Genomic DNA, 20294 nt, shown 5'->3' on the forward strand with positions numbered 1-20294 from the left:
ACCTGTAAGAAATCTTTGTTCACTTTCTGTTCAACGTTTATGTGACATTCAGCAAGATGTTAAATCTCCAAAAAAGCTGGCCAGATGATAGATTATAAAATTCACCGAGATTGTATCTTTTACCAAAGGGTAGCAAACCAAGTGCAGATTACCATAAGCCTCACAAAAGGAACAGTAACCCTTTTGTCTTCCAAATTTTTTGCGGGAAATTTGAAGCACGACATTAAATGAAGATTAGGACGGCGAGGAGCGACTTGTTTACTTACGTTGGATGTTAAGTGGGAAAGCCGTGTTACCTTGCAAAAGTTCTGGAATTTTTGACAGGAATGGAAGGATGGCTAACTCATTAAATGGTGAATTTGGTGACGATGTTGTCGAGGTAAAGTAAACTCTTTTAATTGTTTAGGAGTACTATTTGTTTTAAAGAAGGCGAAGGTTAGTTTTGCACGTTGTCACCAAAACTGTCAAGAGTTACTTGAAGTTCATCAATAATTTTGAATTTATTTTATAATTTCTTTAAACTGATACGATGCCTCATAGTTATTAAGATGTTCAGTTTAACAATAGGCCTATTTGTAATTTGTTGTTCAGTGAGTCGGCATTTTGCAGTCATGAAGTTCGTAAAAGCGGGCTTCAGACTTTCGAAAATCTGCGGAATTCAGTAATTTGTGACCAACCACAGTTTAATCAACTTTGGTCGTTGCTACATCTTAGAATGTCTTCATCCTGCTTGTCATCTCAAAATACCACAAATGCTGGGTACCTGTCAATTTGTAGGACTAAAGAAATCAATTCTTAAAAGTTTTATTTGGCGTGTTTTTAATTGAGCTGGGATTAAATTACCGAAATGAGCGAATAGAATTGATACGATTTCATCGATTTCAGTAAAATTTTGATCAAAACACTATCTTCTTAGTGTCCGTTATGAATAAAAGAAAGATTGTGATAGAGCTGGTTGAGGACAAAGACTTTCTTTTTTTGGATTTGGAAAGATTTCTTTCTTAGAAAGTTTTCTTTCTTGGAAAGTTTTCTAATGTTCTGTAAATTATACTAGCCAATCCAGACCATATCAGAAAAAAGCTACGATTTAAAAGTTATGATCATTGCTTGTTTTATACTCTGTCATCAACTTTTCCACTTTTTCAATTTTTTCCTATATCTACTGAAATGAAAGTTAGATTGAAAATTCCATGTCACTAGCAGAACTGGAGTTGAATATGTCAACACTTTAAGAGCTTCTTAGATGCTCAATCTAAACTGCAGTTAACCTATTTTAAACTGGGATTAAAGAGCTTTGCATTGCTCAAAGCTAATTTTCTGCAAAAGAGCTTCCTCTTTCAGCTGCCCAGATTCACTTATCATTGATGATTAAAGTGAAAAGGACTGTACGCTGCTGAAGGACAGTAGTGTAGGCATGGTGGTAGGATTAAAAGGAGTAAATGCAAATCAAGTAGTGCAGTTCTAGATAGTAAGGGTCAAATGGCTTACCAGAAATTTCTTGTGACCACAAGCTTCAGAATGCTGGAAGACAATCCATTTTGAAAAATAATTGAACATAAGTTATTTTTATGGTTTTTCAATAGCATATCGCTGAACTTAGACTTTATCAACAATGAAATCTTCTGCTTAATTGAGGGGGGAGGTATACAACTTTGTCCCCATTTTGCTACAGAATTCATATTATTTTAACGAAGTATTGTCCAGTGGCAGACACTTGGGGGACAAGGGGGGCCACCAACCCTAATACTTTAAAGGACAATGGTCTTGTATTCTAAAATAATGAGAAATGTGAAGTCATCTTATTAAAACAATAGGCTCCCCCCCAATATTTGACCAAGTGTTTGTCCCAGGTAATGTCTTGTAGGTGTTATTCATGTGAGCAATAAAAATTATTTATTTGTGCAGGAAGTTTATTGTATGTGTGAGGTTTTTCACATTGTGATGATATTGAATCTGGCAGATATATTGTTTGGTTGGTTCAACATTTTGTTATGACTAGGTGTAAGTGAAGCTTCATCACAAAAGTTGTTTTGCAAGATCAGTGCTTCTCTCAGAATTTAGCCTAAATACTAGAACTTGGCTCTGAGAATTTTGAGTCATATTTACTTTAGAAATATGCAATGTGTTTATTTTGAGGATGCATATATCCTTTGAAGTTTGGCTAATTCTTTGAACCAATATATAAGCAGTCTAGAAATAAGCTTCTTTATGATTTTCTGTCTCAAGACAAGTAATTGAGTATTTAAATGCTGGGAAAAATGCACTGAGTTTTTGTTGGAGTGGCCAGTTCTCAGTCAGGTTTAGGGACAGTTGCTCCCCAACAACCCCCTTCAGAATTTTGGCCTCTATCCAGAGAAGGCTCAAAAAAGGATTTATATGTCTTCCAGACAATTCCCATGGCTTTTAAAACCTTCCTCTGAGAAAAAAAGACAGACTTTAGGATTGGTACTTTTTTATACTGTTTCATGGGCCTTCCTCATGGCCTTCAACCCTATGAATGTCACATTTCCCAGCAAATAGATAATACTCACACAAAGATGGTCGCGTGGACCTGTCATTTTCCAGAATATCATTGTCATCAAAATTAATGACACATGGCTTTATATCTATAATCTATAATTTAATGGATTTGTTTCTATTTTTTACCTTAATTTTTAAATAAAACATAATTTTACTGACATGGATGACCTGTTGCAATTGTCCTCTCTTTGCACAATTTGCTAGTATTAAGGATATATTTTTCCATCTTTTTTATTTTTCTGGCCCATGACCACAAAATGTTTGTGAAATATGGAATATTTTCACAAAAGTAACAATTTTCATTGCTATTAACTATATCAGTTATAATCAAGTTTGAATTTTGTTTTTGTTTCCAAAGGCTTGCTGTCAGAATTACAAAAATTGTTTTATCATAAAGGACGTGCTGTTAGTATGACACATAAAATAATATATGAAAATCGTACAATTTGGACAAAAATAAGAAACATGATTTGATTGCATTTCATTTTCATGTGTTTTTATGTATCTTTGATTGCATAAACGTTTCTCAAAATCATTTAGAAAAGAATTGGAGGAAGCAGCCAACTCCTAAAGCCCTTGTAGCGTTTTAGCCCTTGGTGAGAATCACAACAAAAGACAAATCACATCTGTTTTAAGCAATAATACAAAGCCTTGACAACGCAAAAAGTCTCCGAAACAATATAGAAAACCAATATGTCAAGTGTGTGTGTGTTTTCCCATTGACTTATGATTCGATCTTCAATGAACACAGCCCACAATGTTTATTTTGCCACTTTATTTGTTAAGAGGACAGTGGACTTGTCATGTAAGCATGCTCGTGCGGTTTAGAGGAAGACTTTGTCCTGAGAAATAGCACAGATGGCCGTGTGCTAATTTTAACCGTTTATGGTCAAGGTCGTATTGTCAAGTTTATTTTAATCATCTTTTTAACAACCTTTTCTTGTAGAGCTGTTAGAACGAAGTAAAACTTTCATTTTAATCAGATTTTCCCTTCTTACTCAAGGTGTCCAGAGGACTCCCCCGCATGTCTCCTGCCCATTTCAAGCCAGATTCCCACCCCCCATCCCTAAGTCTCCTGCCAATTTTAATCCAAAACTCCCCCGCCTGTCTCTTGCATTGTCGTATTTTTTTCACCTCTAGAAAGTTGCCTTTCTGAGAAAAATGCACCTGGAACCTGTTTCCTACACCTTCTTCTCAATCAATTCCTCCATAAAATTCTTTGGTTTTCAAAAGACCCCTTGATAAGGAATTAATGTTTTATCTTAAATTTTATAAGGTCTCACTCATTTTCTAAAACCTGAAACTGTGCGAAGATGTCATTCTTGCTTCTCGGGCGTGTTTCTCTTGACGCTAGTTGAAACCTGGGACTGTTCTTTGTTTCACCTTTTCAATGCAGTATCGTTTGCTGATGGGAGCCCAATGTACAAGGCAGGTTCATTTGGTAACGTGCAATTCAGCTGCTGAAACGCACACTCTCTGCTAATGCACAATCAATTCCCATGTTATCCCCTGTGGACAATAGTATTAAAATATGTGCATAAATCATATCTAGCCTCTATTCCAGTTAGCACGTGTTGTAAGTTAGTTTTTTTGTATGTACGATTATGATGAAGATAAATATATTTTGAAGTCATTTTACGTCTCAATATTTGGTTTATTACACTGGTGACAGGAGCGTTTTGACCCACATCATTTTACAATGTCATCCTTTAACATAATTTTTTCAAAACTTGAGAAGTTCACCGGCGACGGGGACATAAATTTGCACCAATGGCTTCGTAACTTCGACAGATGTTGTGTTATTGCCGAGAAATCTGACGACCTCGTGGTTGGCCAAATTCTAATGCTTTGTGTTGATGGCCGTGCTAAAGCCATCTTGGATCAATTTGAAGATGAGAAAGGCAGTCCCCAGAAATACAGCGAGCTTAAGGAACAACTCACCGCGGTTTTCGATTCAGAAACCGATCGCGAAGCTCACATGACTGCATTCGAACGCTGCATTCAAAAGATCGATGAAAGTGAAGAAGAATTCATGACCCACCTTTTACAGTTATTCAGAGCCGCCAATCCAAAAGCCAAAACTGACATTATAAACCATGCGGTGAAACGCAAGTTTTTACAAGGGATTTCTGATACACTTCGCAGAAATATATTCATCTTTTGCACCAACCCGTATGATGACAAAATTACCCACCAAGATTTGCTCAAGGCTTGCCGCGATGCATCAGTTCATCTTTCCTTACCATCTGCGACAATCAACGGTGCTATTGTCACTGGACCTTCTGATGCTGTTTTAACTGCTGCAAATCCATCTGATACAACACTGGACGCCATTCTTGCCTTGTCCACCAAATTTGAGCAACAAAGTCAACTCACAATGCGGAAGCTTGATGAACAACAAGACCAAATCAATGCACTCAACCGTCAACTTCCGTTTAGGCCCTCACAGCAACTTCAACATCAGCATGGTGCCCCTGTTTTTTCTGCCCCGCAGAGCAACCGTCGGCAATCACGCAATGGTTTTCAACGCAATTTTGGCAGGGATTTTCAGCCTCGAAACGCAAGGCCAGACGGACGGCAACCTATTCAGTGCTATTTTTGCCACGGCTTAAATCATATCCAACGTGATTGCCTAGCTTACAAGCAGCAAGCTAATCTTCCTCAACAGTCGGGAAACTTTTGGGGCCCCCAGTAAAGGGTCATACTGGGAAAGCCGACAATGCTTCATTGACCCCCCAAAAAGAAGAATCACAATCTTTTCTGCAGAGAGAACCTAATTTGCTTTGGCTAACAGGAACATTACATGGACAGCAAATTCCAATGATGCTTGATTCTGGTGCCACCGTATGCTGTCTTGCCAAAAGATGTTTCACTGGCAGTCCTTACTTGCAAAACCTACCATTACAGGGTTATACTGGCCCAGGTTTGCTTGATGCAAATGGACAAATAATGAAACCCTTTGGTGTGATTAAAGCCCCTCTTGTAGTAGGGCATCCTGCTGTATCTCACATTGTTGAATTTATGATTATTGATGCATTGCCTTATTCTTGCATTCTCGGTTTGAGTTTTCTAAATAAATTTACCAAATGGGGCATTGACAACTCCAAGAAACTCCTTCATCTAGATCAATCCATGGTATTGGTATCTTCTCAGCCTTCTCTTCAAGATAACATTGCTTTCATAACACCGAACAAGTACACAATACTACCCGGACAATCATTGACTATTAAGACAGTTGCTAATGGGCCCTCCCTTCATGCATTCCGCCCAGTTTCAGAACCGACTGCACTGATTGATGGACATGCACCCTTTGAAGAACGTCTGCATGTAAAGGTTGTTCCGTACTTACACAAGGTTTCTCATCAACACTCATGTGTTCCCACCGTCCTTGTTAATACTTCTGCCGTCGCAAAGACCATCAAAAAGGGCACCAAGGTTGCTCTAGGGACGTATGACTTTGAAGAATTCTCTGTTCTTCCTAAAGACACAATTAATCTTCTCTCTACTCAGGACACAGATAATTCTACTCAAAACTCCGATCCTATTACGATTCTCACATCACAGTTGACCCACTTGTCTCCCTCGCAGTTTCAACAAGCCAAGAATTTACTGATGGAGTTTTCTGATGTCTTCTCTTTATCAAACACCAAAATTGGCAAAACCAACGTGACAGAATTTGACTTTGATTTGGCTCATTCGACACCCATTTCAATGCCTTTACGCAGAGTGCCACTTCATCAACAATCCATTGTCAAGGAACTTTTACAACACTATAAAGCTCATGGCCTAATTGAACATATTGATTCACCTTATCGTGCTGCTACAGTCCTTGTTGCCAAGAAGAATGTTTCAAATAGCTGTGATGTTACCGATCGTTTTCGACTTGTAGTTGACTATCGTTTTCTCAACCCTGCCATCAAAGATTCAGGTTGGCCTTCTCCATCCCTTCAACAATGTCTTGACTCTGTTCGCGGCTCTCAATATGTCAGCTCAATCGACTTCAACAGTGGCTACCACCAAATTCCGTGTGCTGATAGAATCAAACCGATCATTGCCTTTTCTCCTGGTTACGGTTTTGGTCAATGGACCTGGAACGTTATGCCTCAAGGTATCAAACCGGCCTCTTCTTTGTTCCAACGAACCATGGAACAAACATTTTCTGATTTAAGCGACTGTATTCTACCACCCTTCTACGATGATGTGGTTATTAAAGGATTAGATTTCACAGATCATCTCTCCAATGTTCGCAGAGTTTTAACAAGAATTCGACAGTCTGGTCTCACTTTGAACGCCTTGAAATGCAAATTTTTCCAGACAAGTTTGCCGTATTTAGGCCATTTCATTGACAAGGGACACATTCGCCTTGACCCAGCTCGCATTCAGTCCATCACCGATTTTCCAGTGCCATCCAATGCTAAATCCTTGAAGGAATTTTTAGGCATGGCACAATTTTGTGATCGATTTGTTCCCCACTTCTCTGTTGTTGCTGCTCCTCTACACGAACTTGCAAAACCGACTTCAACGTTTGTCTGGACACCTGAAGCTCAAGCAGCCTTTGAAGCACTAAAGCAGCTTCTCTCTTCCGCACCAGTTTTACGAGCTCCTACAAGTACAGACTCTTTCATCCTAGAAGTCGATGCATCAGACAGAGGTGAAGGTGCATGTCTTAAAGCCCATAACACAAGTGATGGCAAAACATACATCGTCGCCTACGCCAGCAGAAAGTTCAATGAAACTGAATCAAGGTGGAACATTGTAGAGAAAGAGGCGCATGCTATAATTTTTGCTACCGAAAAATTTCGTCACTACCTTCTTGGTAAACCCTTTCTCTTGCGTACTGATAATCGCGTAACTTCATTCCTGCAATCCAAACGCAACCCTAAGAGTAGAAAATTGCTGAATTGGGCTTTGCAACTTTCAGAGTTCAATTATAAAATAGAACACATTCCATCCAAGAACAACGCCATAAGCGACTGTCTCAGTCGCATGCACAGTGTCAACTCACTGGAAGAATTACAACCTAATATTACAGTGGCTGCAATCAGAGATTTCCAAGCAAAAGATCAACACATCCAAGCAGCAATCGAGTACATGTCTTCTAATAAACGAAACTTTGATGTCTGCCGTCTAGGTTCCTTAAAACCATATCGCAATAAACTTTCTGTATCTGAGGATGGCATTTTGCAGTGGCACAACTGCACTGTAGTACCTGACGATTTACGTGGAACCGTCCTGAAACTTTGCCATGACCACCCATCCTCTGGCCATTTTGCTGTTGACAGAACTTGGTCTCGCCTTTGTGAACACTATTTCTGGCCCAATGCCAAACAGGATGTGATCAACTGGGTGAAAAGTTGCAAGATTTGTGCTTCTTTTAATCCACCCCCTCAAGGATACCACAAAGATCAGTTACAGCCAATACAGTCTACTGAACGATTCGAACTTGTTTGCTACGATCTAGCCGGACCTTTTCTGCCTGCATCTCAAGATGGTTTCAAGTATGCTCTTATCCTGGTCGACCACTTTACAAAATGGCCTGAAGTTGTTCCCCTCAAAGAGATATCGGCACCTACTATTGCTAGAGCGATTCACGACCAATGGATCTGTCGGTATGGGATTATGCAACGTTTGCACAGTGATGGTGCCTCAAATGTTCATGGCAATGTTATGCGGGAAGTCGCCAAAATCTTGGGTATAGGTAAATCCAAGTCTTCGCGTCTCCACCCACAAGGTGATGGCCTTTCTGAGGCAATGGTAAAACTAGTTAAGTCCTGTGTGCAGAAACAAATTGATCAACATGGCCGTAACTGGGACACGTTCTTGCAATCAGCTGTCTACGCCATTCGTTCAAGTGTTAATAATAGCACTAAAGTTACACCTGCTGAACTTATTCTTGGTGCTAAACTTTCTTTACCAACTGCGTTGCTGTTTAATAAATCACCACAGCAACAGATTCAACAGTCTGCTCCACACCATGTGAAACAGGCTCAAGCTTTTGCCAATGACATCGGTACGTGCCTTAAAAACTCCTTTACAAATGTTCGCAGTATCCTCAACCAGAGCAGAGAAAGAATGAAACAACAGTACGATAAGAAAACTACCCAACATCATTATAAGATCAATGATACTGTCATGTTATGGAACCCACCTCAGAAAAGGGGTATTTCACGTTGTTTTCAACCAAAGTGGTCGGGGCCTTGGACAATCACCCACTTGATAGGAGATCTGAATTGTAAGCTTGTTGACGCCAGTGGCAAAGCCAGTCCTACTATTCATGTCAATCAACTGAAGTATATACCTCCAAGATCGATCCACTTACTCAAAAAAGCAACTGACCCCCTACCTGCAAAGGAACCTCCTAAGAAAAAAGTCTGTGATATTTTTGCTGACCTAACCAATACCAAGACAACAAATCTCATTGATGATAGAGTACACGTTGAGGGTGCAAGAGGAGGAGGGAATACAGGGGACTTGAACCACGGAGAACAACCAGAAGATAATAACAACATGATCAACAGAAATTGGTGCAGAGTAGACATTGCAAACATACTACCAAACAGAACTCGTTCACATTCACTAACATAGGAAGAGAGATGGGGAGGGGGATAGTGTTATCCCCTGTGGACAATAGTATTAAAATATGTGCATAAATCATATCTAGCCTCTATTCCAGTTAGCACGTGTTGTAAGTTAGTTTTTTTGTATGTACGATTATGATGAAGATAAATATATTTTGAAGTCATTTTACGTCTCAATATTTGGTTTATTACACCCATCACGCGACCATTTGTAAGAGCGCTCCCTGTTTCTAGCGTATTCTTTTACAGAACACGGCCCAAATCCAATATGCCACCAGTAAAAATAAACTATATCCTCTAACTTTGAAATTGTTTCCATTCTAAAACATTACTTTTCAATTTTGTTTATAATATGTAGCACAATGATAAGCAGGTTACAAACATTTTCAGTGATGTTTCATCTGTCGGGTGGAAACAATTTAAGTAACAAGGTTTCTTGAAGGTTTAATTTATTCCCTTATTTCTAATTTTGTCAAATAACGCAGACTCGAATAGCGATGCTTTTGTCAAGAAGTAAAAAAGAACGATACGATATTATGCAGTACAATGTTAGGCCGGTTTTGAAAACATAGGCGCAAAGCATGCCGGTTGCGGATAAGCTTTTAACATCATTTCTAAAACAATGTAAACGATTGGTAGAAACTTTTCTAAATTAATAGAGAAAATTGCACAAGTTCAGTTAGTCAAATTAACATTTAGGAAAAATTTGATCTAGATTTTACTTCGATGTCTTTAACACTATTTTTCTTTCTTTAAAGATTGCCATTTTATTGAAATGTTAAAAAAATGAAAAGTGCCAATGCACTGTATTGCATCGTTGAACACGGTTGTCGAATATTCTCTCACACAATGTATCCTATTGTTTTAAATGATTTATATAAAGCCCATTTAATATTTAGTGATATGACAGCACCACAGGCTGGCTGAAGTGTTATAAAGATGTTTTTCTTTCTTTTAGAGTGATGCTGAAAGTTTTGACGAATCCGATGGAGAAGTTCTTCTCAGATCGGTATTTGAATCATGTGACATGAATAACAATGGCAAAGTCAAAGTATCTACGCTACTTGATCATTTACTCAAAGAGGCAGCTGCAGAGGACAACCCAAAGGTCAGGGTTCACTTTATTTTGATACCTTGAACTACAAACTTTGACCTGAGCCTTGGCCTCTCATGAACTTTGACCTTGAAATTGGGGATTGCCACCTCTGAAACCTAGAAGGTTGGCAGTAAATTGAATGGCTCGTATGACAAAATAAAGACTTATACGCGGGCAAAAAGACAGATATATCAGGATAAATATATCTCCTCTTCTCAGGATAGATGTCAGAACGGCTACCATCAAATATTTCACAGTCTTTGTAAATGATAGAAGCTTGACATTTTTCAGGCATACATGGTATTTTAAACAGCTTGGTTGTGTGAAAATGGCATATGATATGCCTAAAAATATATAAATTATTTATCGATATTTTCGGGTTTCTGATTAAGCAGAATCGCAAATCAAAAACATACTAACGTTTGGTTTGGATACTGGATTCGTCTTGCGCATTAAACACCGGTCTAAGTTTCTCAACGGTCTTGATTTATCTCCGGTTTTGTACACCATCGGTACTAACTTGCCCCGGTCGTGCTCTAGCACCGGGAATATGAACTTAGCTTTCAGTAGACCTAAACTGTAGCCTAAGCTATATGATATAAGTAGAGAGATGGCAGGTCTATAGGCATGAAAGTGTATGAAGGACCCTCATTTCTTTTGCAAACACGTATACATTATATCATACCTAGTAGGGGTCTACCAAAATAGTCCATTCTTCGTCAATTTCGACACCTCAACATCAAATTTGTAATAACAGGTGTAGAAGAATTTACCTGCAAAATATTAACCCGTTGCCGTAGATATTAAATGATGCAAAGATTATTCGCAGACGTGACAAAGATTTGGGCATATTTCGTTGTGTTAATTCTCAGCTCGATTTTATAAATAAATTATGTAGCAAATTTGAGCACATGCTCTTTTGCTTGAAACTCACGAATCGCAAGGAACATTGTAAGCGAATCGTGGATTAATGCAAGGTTCCTAGCTGCACAAAATCAGCATATCACTATAAAAATTGGCAGGTAGACCCTTTGATCCGCTGTTTTGAATATTTTTGCATATCCTGCAGCTATCTATCATCATATTTGACATTGAGTAAGTGTTTTTCTTTACATATTTTATGACATACGGCCACGTGCTTTTCTAACAAAAGAATATTTTTAGTATAATTTGTATAAGGGTTTCTTAACTTTCCCTCTTTTTAATTATTTTTTATAATACCAAGTATAAAGATTTTTCTGAGTTTTCAAGTTAAATTACACTCTTTTTTATAAGAACAATTTTATAAGAACACGAGCCTCAAAATTGGTCAAAAGTTAAGAACAAATTAAGAACAAGTTGAGGCTGAGCTCTGCAAAATGCAATTTTGAACAACGTTTTTTCTCAAAATCGAGGATTTTTAGCGATGTGTGGGTGCTTTTTCATCGAATATTCAAACTTTTCGGCAAATGAAGGTTGTCTCACTCACTTTGTTGGCAAATGAGGCCTGAACACCTCCCTAGAGCGAAAAAGCTAGCACTCGCACTGCTTACACCCTATTAGATTAAGAACAAATTAAGAACAATCCAGCCTCTGATTTTCGAAAAAATTAAGAACAGTCAGCCTGAACTTAAATTTACTGGTTCTTATAAAAAAAGAGTGTAATTAAACTTGACGGACGTGGCGATGTTGAGTTTTCACAGTTGAGCTTTTTTAAGCCTGTGTTCATTACAGAAACATTAATCGTTATGAATGTTTTTCTTTCTTGTTCGTGTTAGTTTTAATTTTTTAACACAACGCAGGCAATCAAAGTTGACAATTTCAGGATTAAGTGATTACTAATCACCGGTGAAAAACGCCCAAATATTGTGTTATAACATAGTACACAATACGTTTTTTATTTGAGTCTTTGAAATCGAAAATGAAGAAAACCATAAGGATTTGGCAAACGAATTCTTTCCCTGGCTCTGTCATATCTGGAATCTATTCTTCTGTCACATCTGGAATCATGTACTTGACAAGATCTACTGCCAAGAGCCACGCCGGGGCCCAGAAGCATCGCCAGTATTTGCGCCCTTCTTACCCAAAGCAATAATCTTTAAATAGTTTAATATGGATTTAAATTGCAAAAGATTTGACTTGTTTTTCTTTCTTTCAAATTTTCCCAGTAGAAATATGACTTATTTTTCTTAAAATTACCATGCTATTATAAGTCATTTTAGGACAGTTTGATTTCCAGCGGACCTCTGTTTGCTTATAGGCCCCCTTGCCCCCTCTCGTTGGGCCTGTGTACCTAGAGACATTTGTCTTGTGTAGCTAAAAAACCGTATATATTTTATTCTCTCAATTTTCTTAAATGGAAATTGTAGCTAAAAGCAGCTTCGAATGAATGGTAACTGCTTGATCCTTGAATTTGTTTTAATACGTTTTATACTGTTTATTTATTAACTGTTCTGCGTCTAAATGTGGCAAAAAATCTAATATCTTTGGTGGTTAATTTGTGGTTAATGTCAACCGTTGGACATTGCCAATAACAGAAAAGATATGATAGCAAAGTACAGGAAATATGATGGCTCATTTCAGAAACAACCACAAAAAATGTTACTGAAAATAGACGTAAATACACATTTTGTTTATCGACTTTGAGTTGCCAACTGGAAGTGTATTACTGTTAAAACTTGATTAGGATACCATATTTCCTCTAATGAACGCCGCACTTTCAGCCAACCATTTGGAAAAAACGCCGCAACTTGAAAAGCGGCGTTCATTAGAAAACACACCAAACAAGAAGTAGGGAATCGTTTATACGCTTACTATTCGAAAGCCATGAAAGTTTTTATCTCATAGAGACGAGGACTCTGAAGGAGACAGGGATACTGACATTCCTTGACATTCATTTTATCTTTTTTCATCGCATTTTTCTAGTCATTTTTCATTTGACAAACTTTTCATTTTGTATTGAACACCGCCCTCTGATGAATGCCACCCTCTATTGAACGTCGCATCCAAAATTTTCAGTTTCTAATAAACGCCGCGGCGTTCTTTAGAGGAAGTATGGTATAGGTAAAAGTTTTGGGGACTACAATTGTTCACGGGGATGTATCCTTCCCTATTCTCCTTCATTCTCCTCTGTCTTCCGAGCTCTTCCCCTTCTCCCACTGTCCTCGCAGTTTCTCTCTCTTCCTAATCTGCCCACCCAGTCCTATCCTTTCATCAACAATCCATTCCTTTTTATCTTCCTTTCTCCCATCATTCTCTTCTTCCCTCGGCTTTTCAGCTCGCTTTGTCCTCACCAGCCCTTCCAGTGAAGCCACCCCTGTGCACCTCTCTGTGATTCTGTTGAATAGAATATCCTATGCTTAATCGCTTAGAGATATTGACGTAACAGTAACACCCGTTTTAGATACTCGGTTACCTTGATGAGTTGGCAGTCATCTTAGACCCGTCAGGAAAGGACATTACCGTTGACAAGGAGATGTACAACACTGGAATTCGCCGTTGGATCCACAATGTTCAGTCTAGAAGGTTAGCCGTTTCTACGTTCATTTGTTTCAGTTATCGATAAGAAGCCCAAACTTTGCAGATAGAGGGCCCTTTGCAGTAAGTTTAGTTAAGTTTCCTCGAGTTGTGTCTTGTTCTAGGTTCTAGTATCAGCTAAAAATACCAATAGATCTTAAAAACACAATTGCTCCTTGATTTGATATAATCGCTATCAACCGGTGAAGTCGGGAGGAATAATGCACAAACCATGCTTTATTTAAAGATCTTAAACTTTACCGAACCCCGCAATATCCGAATGCAATTATCGACAATGTGATGTTTTATCAGTCAGGGTTGCTTCTAGGCATTCCATACACTGTTTGTTACACTACTTTAAACTTTTAACTTTCTTCTCTCATTCTTCAAATGTTGAAACTCTAGGCAATATTGCAATGGAGCTAAAAAGGCAGAGCGTCACCAGTGTATTGATATGTGTTATAGACGACCAAATGAAAACTTTTTGGCGTCTTCTCGTTGTATGTTGATTAAAAATTAACAAAAGAGATAAACATTGGGATAAACAAATGATGTAGCTGTTTTGGTAATTCATTGATTGCATTAAAACTGCAAAGATGACAAACCTCTATCAAGATTTAGCACCCATCAGATTTTTAAAATCAAGAAAAGCAAAGAACACCTGTTCATACACCGATCAATTGAAATTTGCCAATCGAATCAATTCGCAATTGTTTTTATCACAGATTTGATAGATTTTTGAATGGTTTGTAGGATATTTGTGAATCTTTGGTTTGCTCGCTGCAATTTATTCATCAAGCGATTTCCTCGTTGCTGTGTCTTTATTCGAGCAGCAATATTTTCATTGTGTTTTCATTTGTCTTCCTTTCTTCTTGATGCTTGTCTGAAATTGCTACATTCTTTATTTATGATTGCTCTAAAAACAGCAAAGTCTACTGACGAACTTGTTGTGCTTGTTGAAGAGGGTGGAAAATCAATGAATAAGAGTAAAGCAAGAAACTGCAAATCTTTTCACAAGAGAGTATTTCTCTTTTTATTCCTAATTTTGGCTATTATCACTACAATTTTCTTGATTTCAAAATCTCAAACTCAAAATCTCCTTAAAATCAACGTCAACACATTCTGCATCTGAACTACTGCTTACTTCATTCAAGATTCTTCAAAATCTTATGTTTTCTTAAAGCTCACTACAAGATTTTAACGATGAAGAAAGCGCCCATTTGAGGGGTGTTGAGGAAGAAGAAAGTCTCGGGGTAAGATTATCATCATTGCATAAATTTACGTTTTTGCCTGTGGAATACTATAGTCCTTAGACGCCGCACCAAGTTCTACTCTCAACGGAATTGAGTCAGTGTAAATTTATGTTAATTATTCGTGCTTATTCAAAGATGTGATATCAGCAATGATAGCTATCAAGACGCTGATAATGTATTCATTGATAATGTAATGGTACTATTTTCTAGGAACTTTCAATCTATGTCGAGAGACATTTAATCTTGTTATCCAAGAACATGAATCAGTGGCTCATTTTCTAGGTCGTTTACCGAGGACGCGGCGAAGGCGATCAAAATTTGAATGCATTGAGCAATGGTAGGTAAATAGAGGGTATTTTAGGATATTTTGAATTTGTATGCAACAGGATTAAAATTTTCTATATTTTCGAGAACATTTGACTACATTTTCAACACTTTAAAACTATATATGCAGAAATCTTCGGATTCCAAAACCTTTTTTTTTTGCAGTAGCGGGTAATTGGTATAATATTGAAGATAGCGAATATTTTTCCATATTCATTTATTCAAAACCAAAGGCCAAATATTCGCGTCTCGTGTTTTTTTTGCTATCAGCTAGATAAAATGCAATGTGATTGTCTTGTGTTTCAACCCACATGACTGTATCATTGTTTTAATCGTAGTATACGTGTCTTGTTTGGTATAGAAAGACGTATCATTCAATTTCAAGTCGCATTTGTTTATGAAGAACCGTCGACTCCAAGCTCCGATCCCGTTGTCTTTTATTTCTATGATCAATGATCCTTGCTAATCTTGGAACACTAAGTCAGTTTTTCAAGGGCCATCTCACCCATCCCCCTCTTTTTCTATAAAAAATGGGAGATTAGGAAGTAAATTCTAAAGTGTTACTTGCATGATATTTGCCTAAACTACCTGCATTGTTCTGTGGGAGAGGGGGGAGGCTTAAGTAGTAACATTTGGGAAAGAAATGAAAAACACAACACAAATTGCTCGATGTTCTAGTTAATGCTGGTGGGCGTTGTACGTTAAGCCAGCAGTTTGGTATAGTGTCGTTTTGTACAACCCTGTTGTGTTGCAAAATATTTGGCATGTCAGGAATAAAAGTATGTTAGCTTCACTGTTTTTCTTTAAAATTCATTAGACGATTCTTCCATCCAGGTTATGCAGAGAACTCGTTAGAAAGTAGAAGCTTTTACAGTTCAGAATCGAGCGGCGAGTGGCAATTACTGTAAGTTGATGTTGTATTGCTTATCTTGTATGACTATGTATTCGCCCGGAGGGTCCATTCTCATTGTCGAATATAAGCACCCGTGTCTTCAATATCTCTGAGAAAGGGGTTCAATTTTGTCATATATCTAGGACAAAGAAAATAGAAGAAAAGGTGTATGATTTGGGAATCCTAATAAAGTTTCTAATTTTTCTTTGTTTCGCCTCATTTCAACTATTTGATTTCAGGAAAATGGGTATAAATTTTTTTTGGTTTCAAGGAAAAAGGGAATCAAAATGAAATCAAATATCAGAGATAAGGGCCAGTTTTCTCAACCCTCAAACACGGGTGCTTACACATGATAGTTTGAGATGACCTACCGGGTGTATACGTAAATGACATACACTGTTACCTCCTTTTCCCACTTAACTAAAACAAATATTCCTAATTCTACTACTCTCCGTGGATTTGTCAATAGAAAGCTACAATGAAGCGTCTGCTGCCGGAAGAAACTAAAGTTTCAAGCTACTTTTTTACACGAATAGCTTTGCCTGTACGCAGATCCCTTTGGCATTTACAAGAATCTAATTATCATTAGCTGCGTTCCTTAGGCCTAAAACACTACGCTAGTGTTTCGATCTATATTCTGGCCTTTTATACAAAAAGCTTTGCTATGACTCAAAATGTTAACATTTTTCTAAAAAATTTCAAAATGTTATCATTAGCCATTTTCAAATTTTGTACCACGAAAAGATTAACAACAATTGCCTCACTGGGTTTTTTATTTCTCGCTCTATTCATGATTATTTTTTAGAAAAGAGCAAACTATTGTATAACAGATAGGGTGACTATTGAATTTCTTACTTTAAGCAACTATAAGACAAATGGTCAAATATTTTTCATTCGTAAAATTTTGAACGACCAAGCTTAGAAGACTGGTACTAAACTGTGGTTACCCTAGTATTGATTCTTGACTTTTTTGTTCCCAGGGAGAAATCGCAGTCTGAAATTCTTGGACGAATTCAAGACTTGCAAACCACCAACAGAAAATTGGTTGATGAGAAAACCAAGTTACGTGCGCAGGTGATTTTCATGTCATCCTTTTTACTTTCTCAATTTCCTGACCTCCACTTGAATTCCGTTAATTCGTAATAATAATAATGATAATAATAATGATTAAAGTGGATAACTATAATACAATATTCTATACACTTTACAATTTAAAACCTTTTACATAACATCATAAGCTCATTTAAATAAATGAGTCTTTAACAGCGATTTAAAATTATCAATATTGTCAACAGAACGAATTTCAAACGGAAGACTGTTCCAAAGACTAGCTGCAGCGTAGGCAAAAGTTCTAGCACGTAATGTTTTATTCTTGAAACGAGGAACCTTTAACAGCAGCGCGTTACTTGATCTGAGAGTTCTATAGGGCACATACCTCTCCACCATGTCCCGTAAATACACAGGTGCATTTCCTATCAAGCACTTGAAGGTAAGCAGGATAAGGTAAACCATATGCGTTGTTTGACTGGAAGCCAGTGCAGATCAAATAAGTACCCTGGATAACTCAAACTTTCACTAATCCGGATTAGTTTTCAATTCCCGTTAGGTTTTCCAACGTTATTCAAGATAACTCGGACATTGGCTAAAGGTGTACCCCCCCCCCTACCCAAAGAAAAACCTCTGGGATTCCTTGAATTAGTCGGGAAATTTGTTATTAATCTGAAAATCTGAAAATTTCAATTCTTATTCACATAAGTGAATAATGACAGAACGCTAATGCCAAGAGGTCTCAATTCAGAAAGAAAATGACAGTAATAATTATACTTTTGAGGTTTTGTTAGTAATCTTATTTTCCTCTTTAAGTCCTGTAAACAACTAGACGTCTCCATGAAGTCAGAAACTCCTTCATAAACATAAGATTATCCGGCAATGTATGTAATTTCCTAAAGAGAAAAGCTTTCTCTTGCTTGCTGCCTAGGGATGTTTTTGCTGTTGCTTTTTTATCAAATCTCATATTGTGAGCTCGTACACCAAGAGCAGGTATAGATTAAAGATGCAGAATTTTTAAGCTTTTAAGGAGTTAAAGTTTTTTAGCATGGAACATGATTAGACACACAGTTGATGCTGGGGATCTAGGGTAGATTAAAAGTTTTTTCAGACGTTTTGAGGAAGTCGATCCAAGAGCTAAATTCAATAATCCTTACACTAGAAGCAATCATTGTTTCAGCTTAGGTTCTCCAAAGGCAGCAATTTGAGAAATTAGCATAAAAACTATGCACCTGTCTCTCAATAAATGATTGGCTGTTGACAGTTTTCCTGGTTGGAAGCTTGTCGCTGACCTTTGGTTTTTTGGGATTTTTTCGCCTTTTTTTTTCTTGGTTTTTTAATATTCATTTTGAATAGCCTGGCTTCTTTGATATTTGATTGGATTTCGCTTCTTTGATCTATGTTTCCAATCTGAAATTTTTGAATATCGTTCAGCAATGACAGTGGCTTCTGCGAATTAATAACCACTACTTTGAGTTATGCGAGGTTTTGTTTCCTCATTGCAACTTTGTTGATGATTCTAAATGGACAGTTTTGTTAATATTTAACGAAGATCTCCCGTTTAGTTTGATGTCAAATAGCTCTTCGAGATCGACATTGGGCAGGTGTAAAATTTCAACCGATTTCCATGTTTCTTGCAATTCAATAAAATTCTTAAGCATAATTTGCTCTGTCACAGGTTGATACCTCGGAGGAAGCCAATTCAATTTTGTTGCAAGAAATTGCAGAGCTAAGAAATAAATTGAGCAGGTATGACGTTTCACAACTATTATGGCAATTAGCTGCCTATCTTAATAGCATAATGAAAACGGTTATCATTCCTTCTTTTATTCATTTTATATTTATTATATTTTTCATTATATTCATTATTTAGTCCGGCAGTTATCCAGAGACTGTTTACACGGGATCGGATTCAGATGGTTTGAATCAAAATAGAGCTCTTGTGTGACGTCATCAAAATGTGCCTTTATAATTATTCTTTTTGACCAAACAATCTGAAAGAAGACTGTGAAATACATCTAGAAGGGCAAAATCAGTTAAATAAATTAAAAGCTGGGTATAGTCAATGAAACATTTGAAGTTTGCTTGGTTCATAAAGATCAAATTACATTGATTTGATGTAGTAAAATACTATAGCTTGATCCCATTAAGTTGAATCTTCAAAGGAGGTAAGGAATTGATATGAGTTCGGGAATGTCCAACTTATCCAAAGACTTTTGACTTGAATAATGCTCATAATTCTTTATATAGGTTTTTTAGTTTCATCATGAGAGACCTCTATCGACATACAATTGGTCTTGTGTTTACACGCGAAAATTGAAACAGAAAGTTATAGAAACATAGAAAAATTATAATAGGCAAGCGGCACTGATTGGTCAACCTATACAATCATGTGCTCGTGTTTCTGATTGGCCTATTTCGATCCACAACTAAGTATATATATTTCTTAGCGTAGAGTTTTCGATCTATGTTCTGACGTTTTAAACTCTGAAGAGTGTCAGACGAAAAGCTTTAGTTTACTAAATGTTTGCTTTTTTCAAAGCCATTTACAAGTTTTGTACCACAAGATTGTTTGCATAGAAAAATTAAGAGCATAAGAGCAGAAAGGGACTTGGTATTTTGACCAAATTTGTTCTTTAATAGATAAATTTTTTGTTTCCACAGTAGTTTTGGAATCTGCATTAAATCATTAGTCTCTGCTTCGCTTTTCTAACTATTTTGGGGCCAGTACTGAATATACCAGTCTTATCATTCAGTTGATATTTGTTTTTAGGTATGACCTTATCATTCTAGGTATGACCAACTGGTTGAGAAAAATAAATCATTAGAGCAAGATTTTGAAGCGATCAAAAATAAGAGTGAGTTCACTTTCTTTTATAAGCTATAGTAGTTGACTGCTTCAGTATGAGGGGGTATTTATAAAAAGCGATGTCTGCGGATAATTAGTTGTACAAAAGAAAAAGCCGCAAGTTCTTTTCAACACAAGAAACAAAACTCCTTTCCTGAGCGAACAGTTATCTCGGTCTTGCAGGTCAAAAACTAAAGCGTGTGATTCTACTAGGGGGCAGCATTTGATAGAAAACCCAGAT

General features: G+C 37.2%; 1 protein-coding gene across 1 annotated transcript in view; it reads left to right on the forward strand.

The window, feature by feature from the left end:
• Positions 1-26: 26 nt before the first annotated feature.
• The window catches only part of LOC135682852 (uncharacterized), a 67357-nt gene continuing 47089 nt past the window's right edge, over positions 27-20294 (forward strand). The window contains exons 1-9 of the mRNA XM_089113533.1: positions 27-379; positions 10057-10206; positions 13577-13698; positions 14873-14942; positions 15225-15279; positions 16101-16170; positions 17139-17232; positions 18884-18954; positions 19999-20063. Of these exons, the coding sequence (XP_088969659.1) occupies positions 272-379; positions 10057-10206; positions 13577-13698; positions 14873-14942; positions 15225-15279; positions 16101-16170; positions 17139-17232; positions 18884-18954; positions 19999-20063 (805 nt within the window). The 5' untranslated portion in view covers positions 27-271. The remainder of the gene's footprint in view (positions 380-10056; positions 10207-13576; positions 13699-14872; positions 14943-15224; positions 15280-16100; positions 16171-17138; positions 17233-18883; positions 18955-19998; positions 20064-20294) is intronic.

Source organism: Rhopilema esculentum, chromosome 17, assembly GCF_057945365.1.
Source record: "Rhopilema esculentum isolate cy_ngs chromosome 17, ASM5794536v1, whole genome shotgun sequence".
Lineage (NCBI taxonomy): Eukaryota > Metazoa > Cnidaria > Scyphozoa > Rhizostomeae > Rhizostomatidae > Rhopilema > Rhopilema esculentum.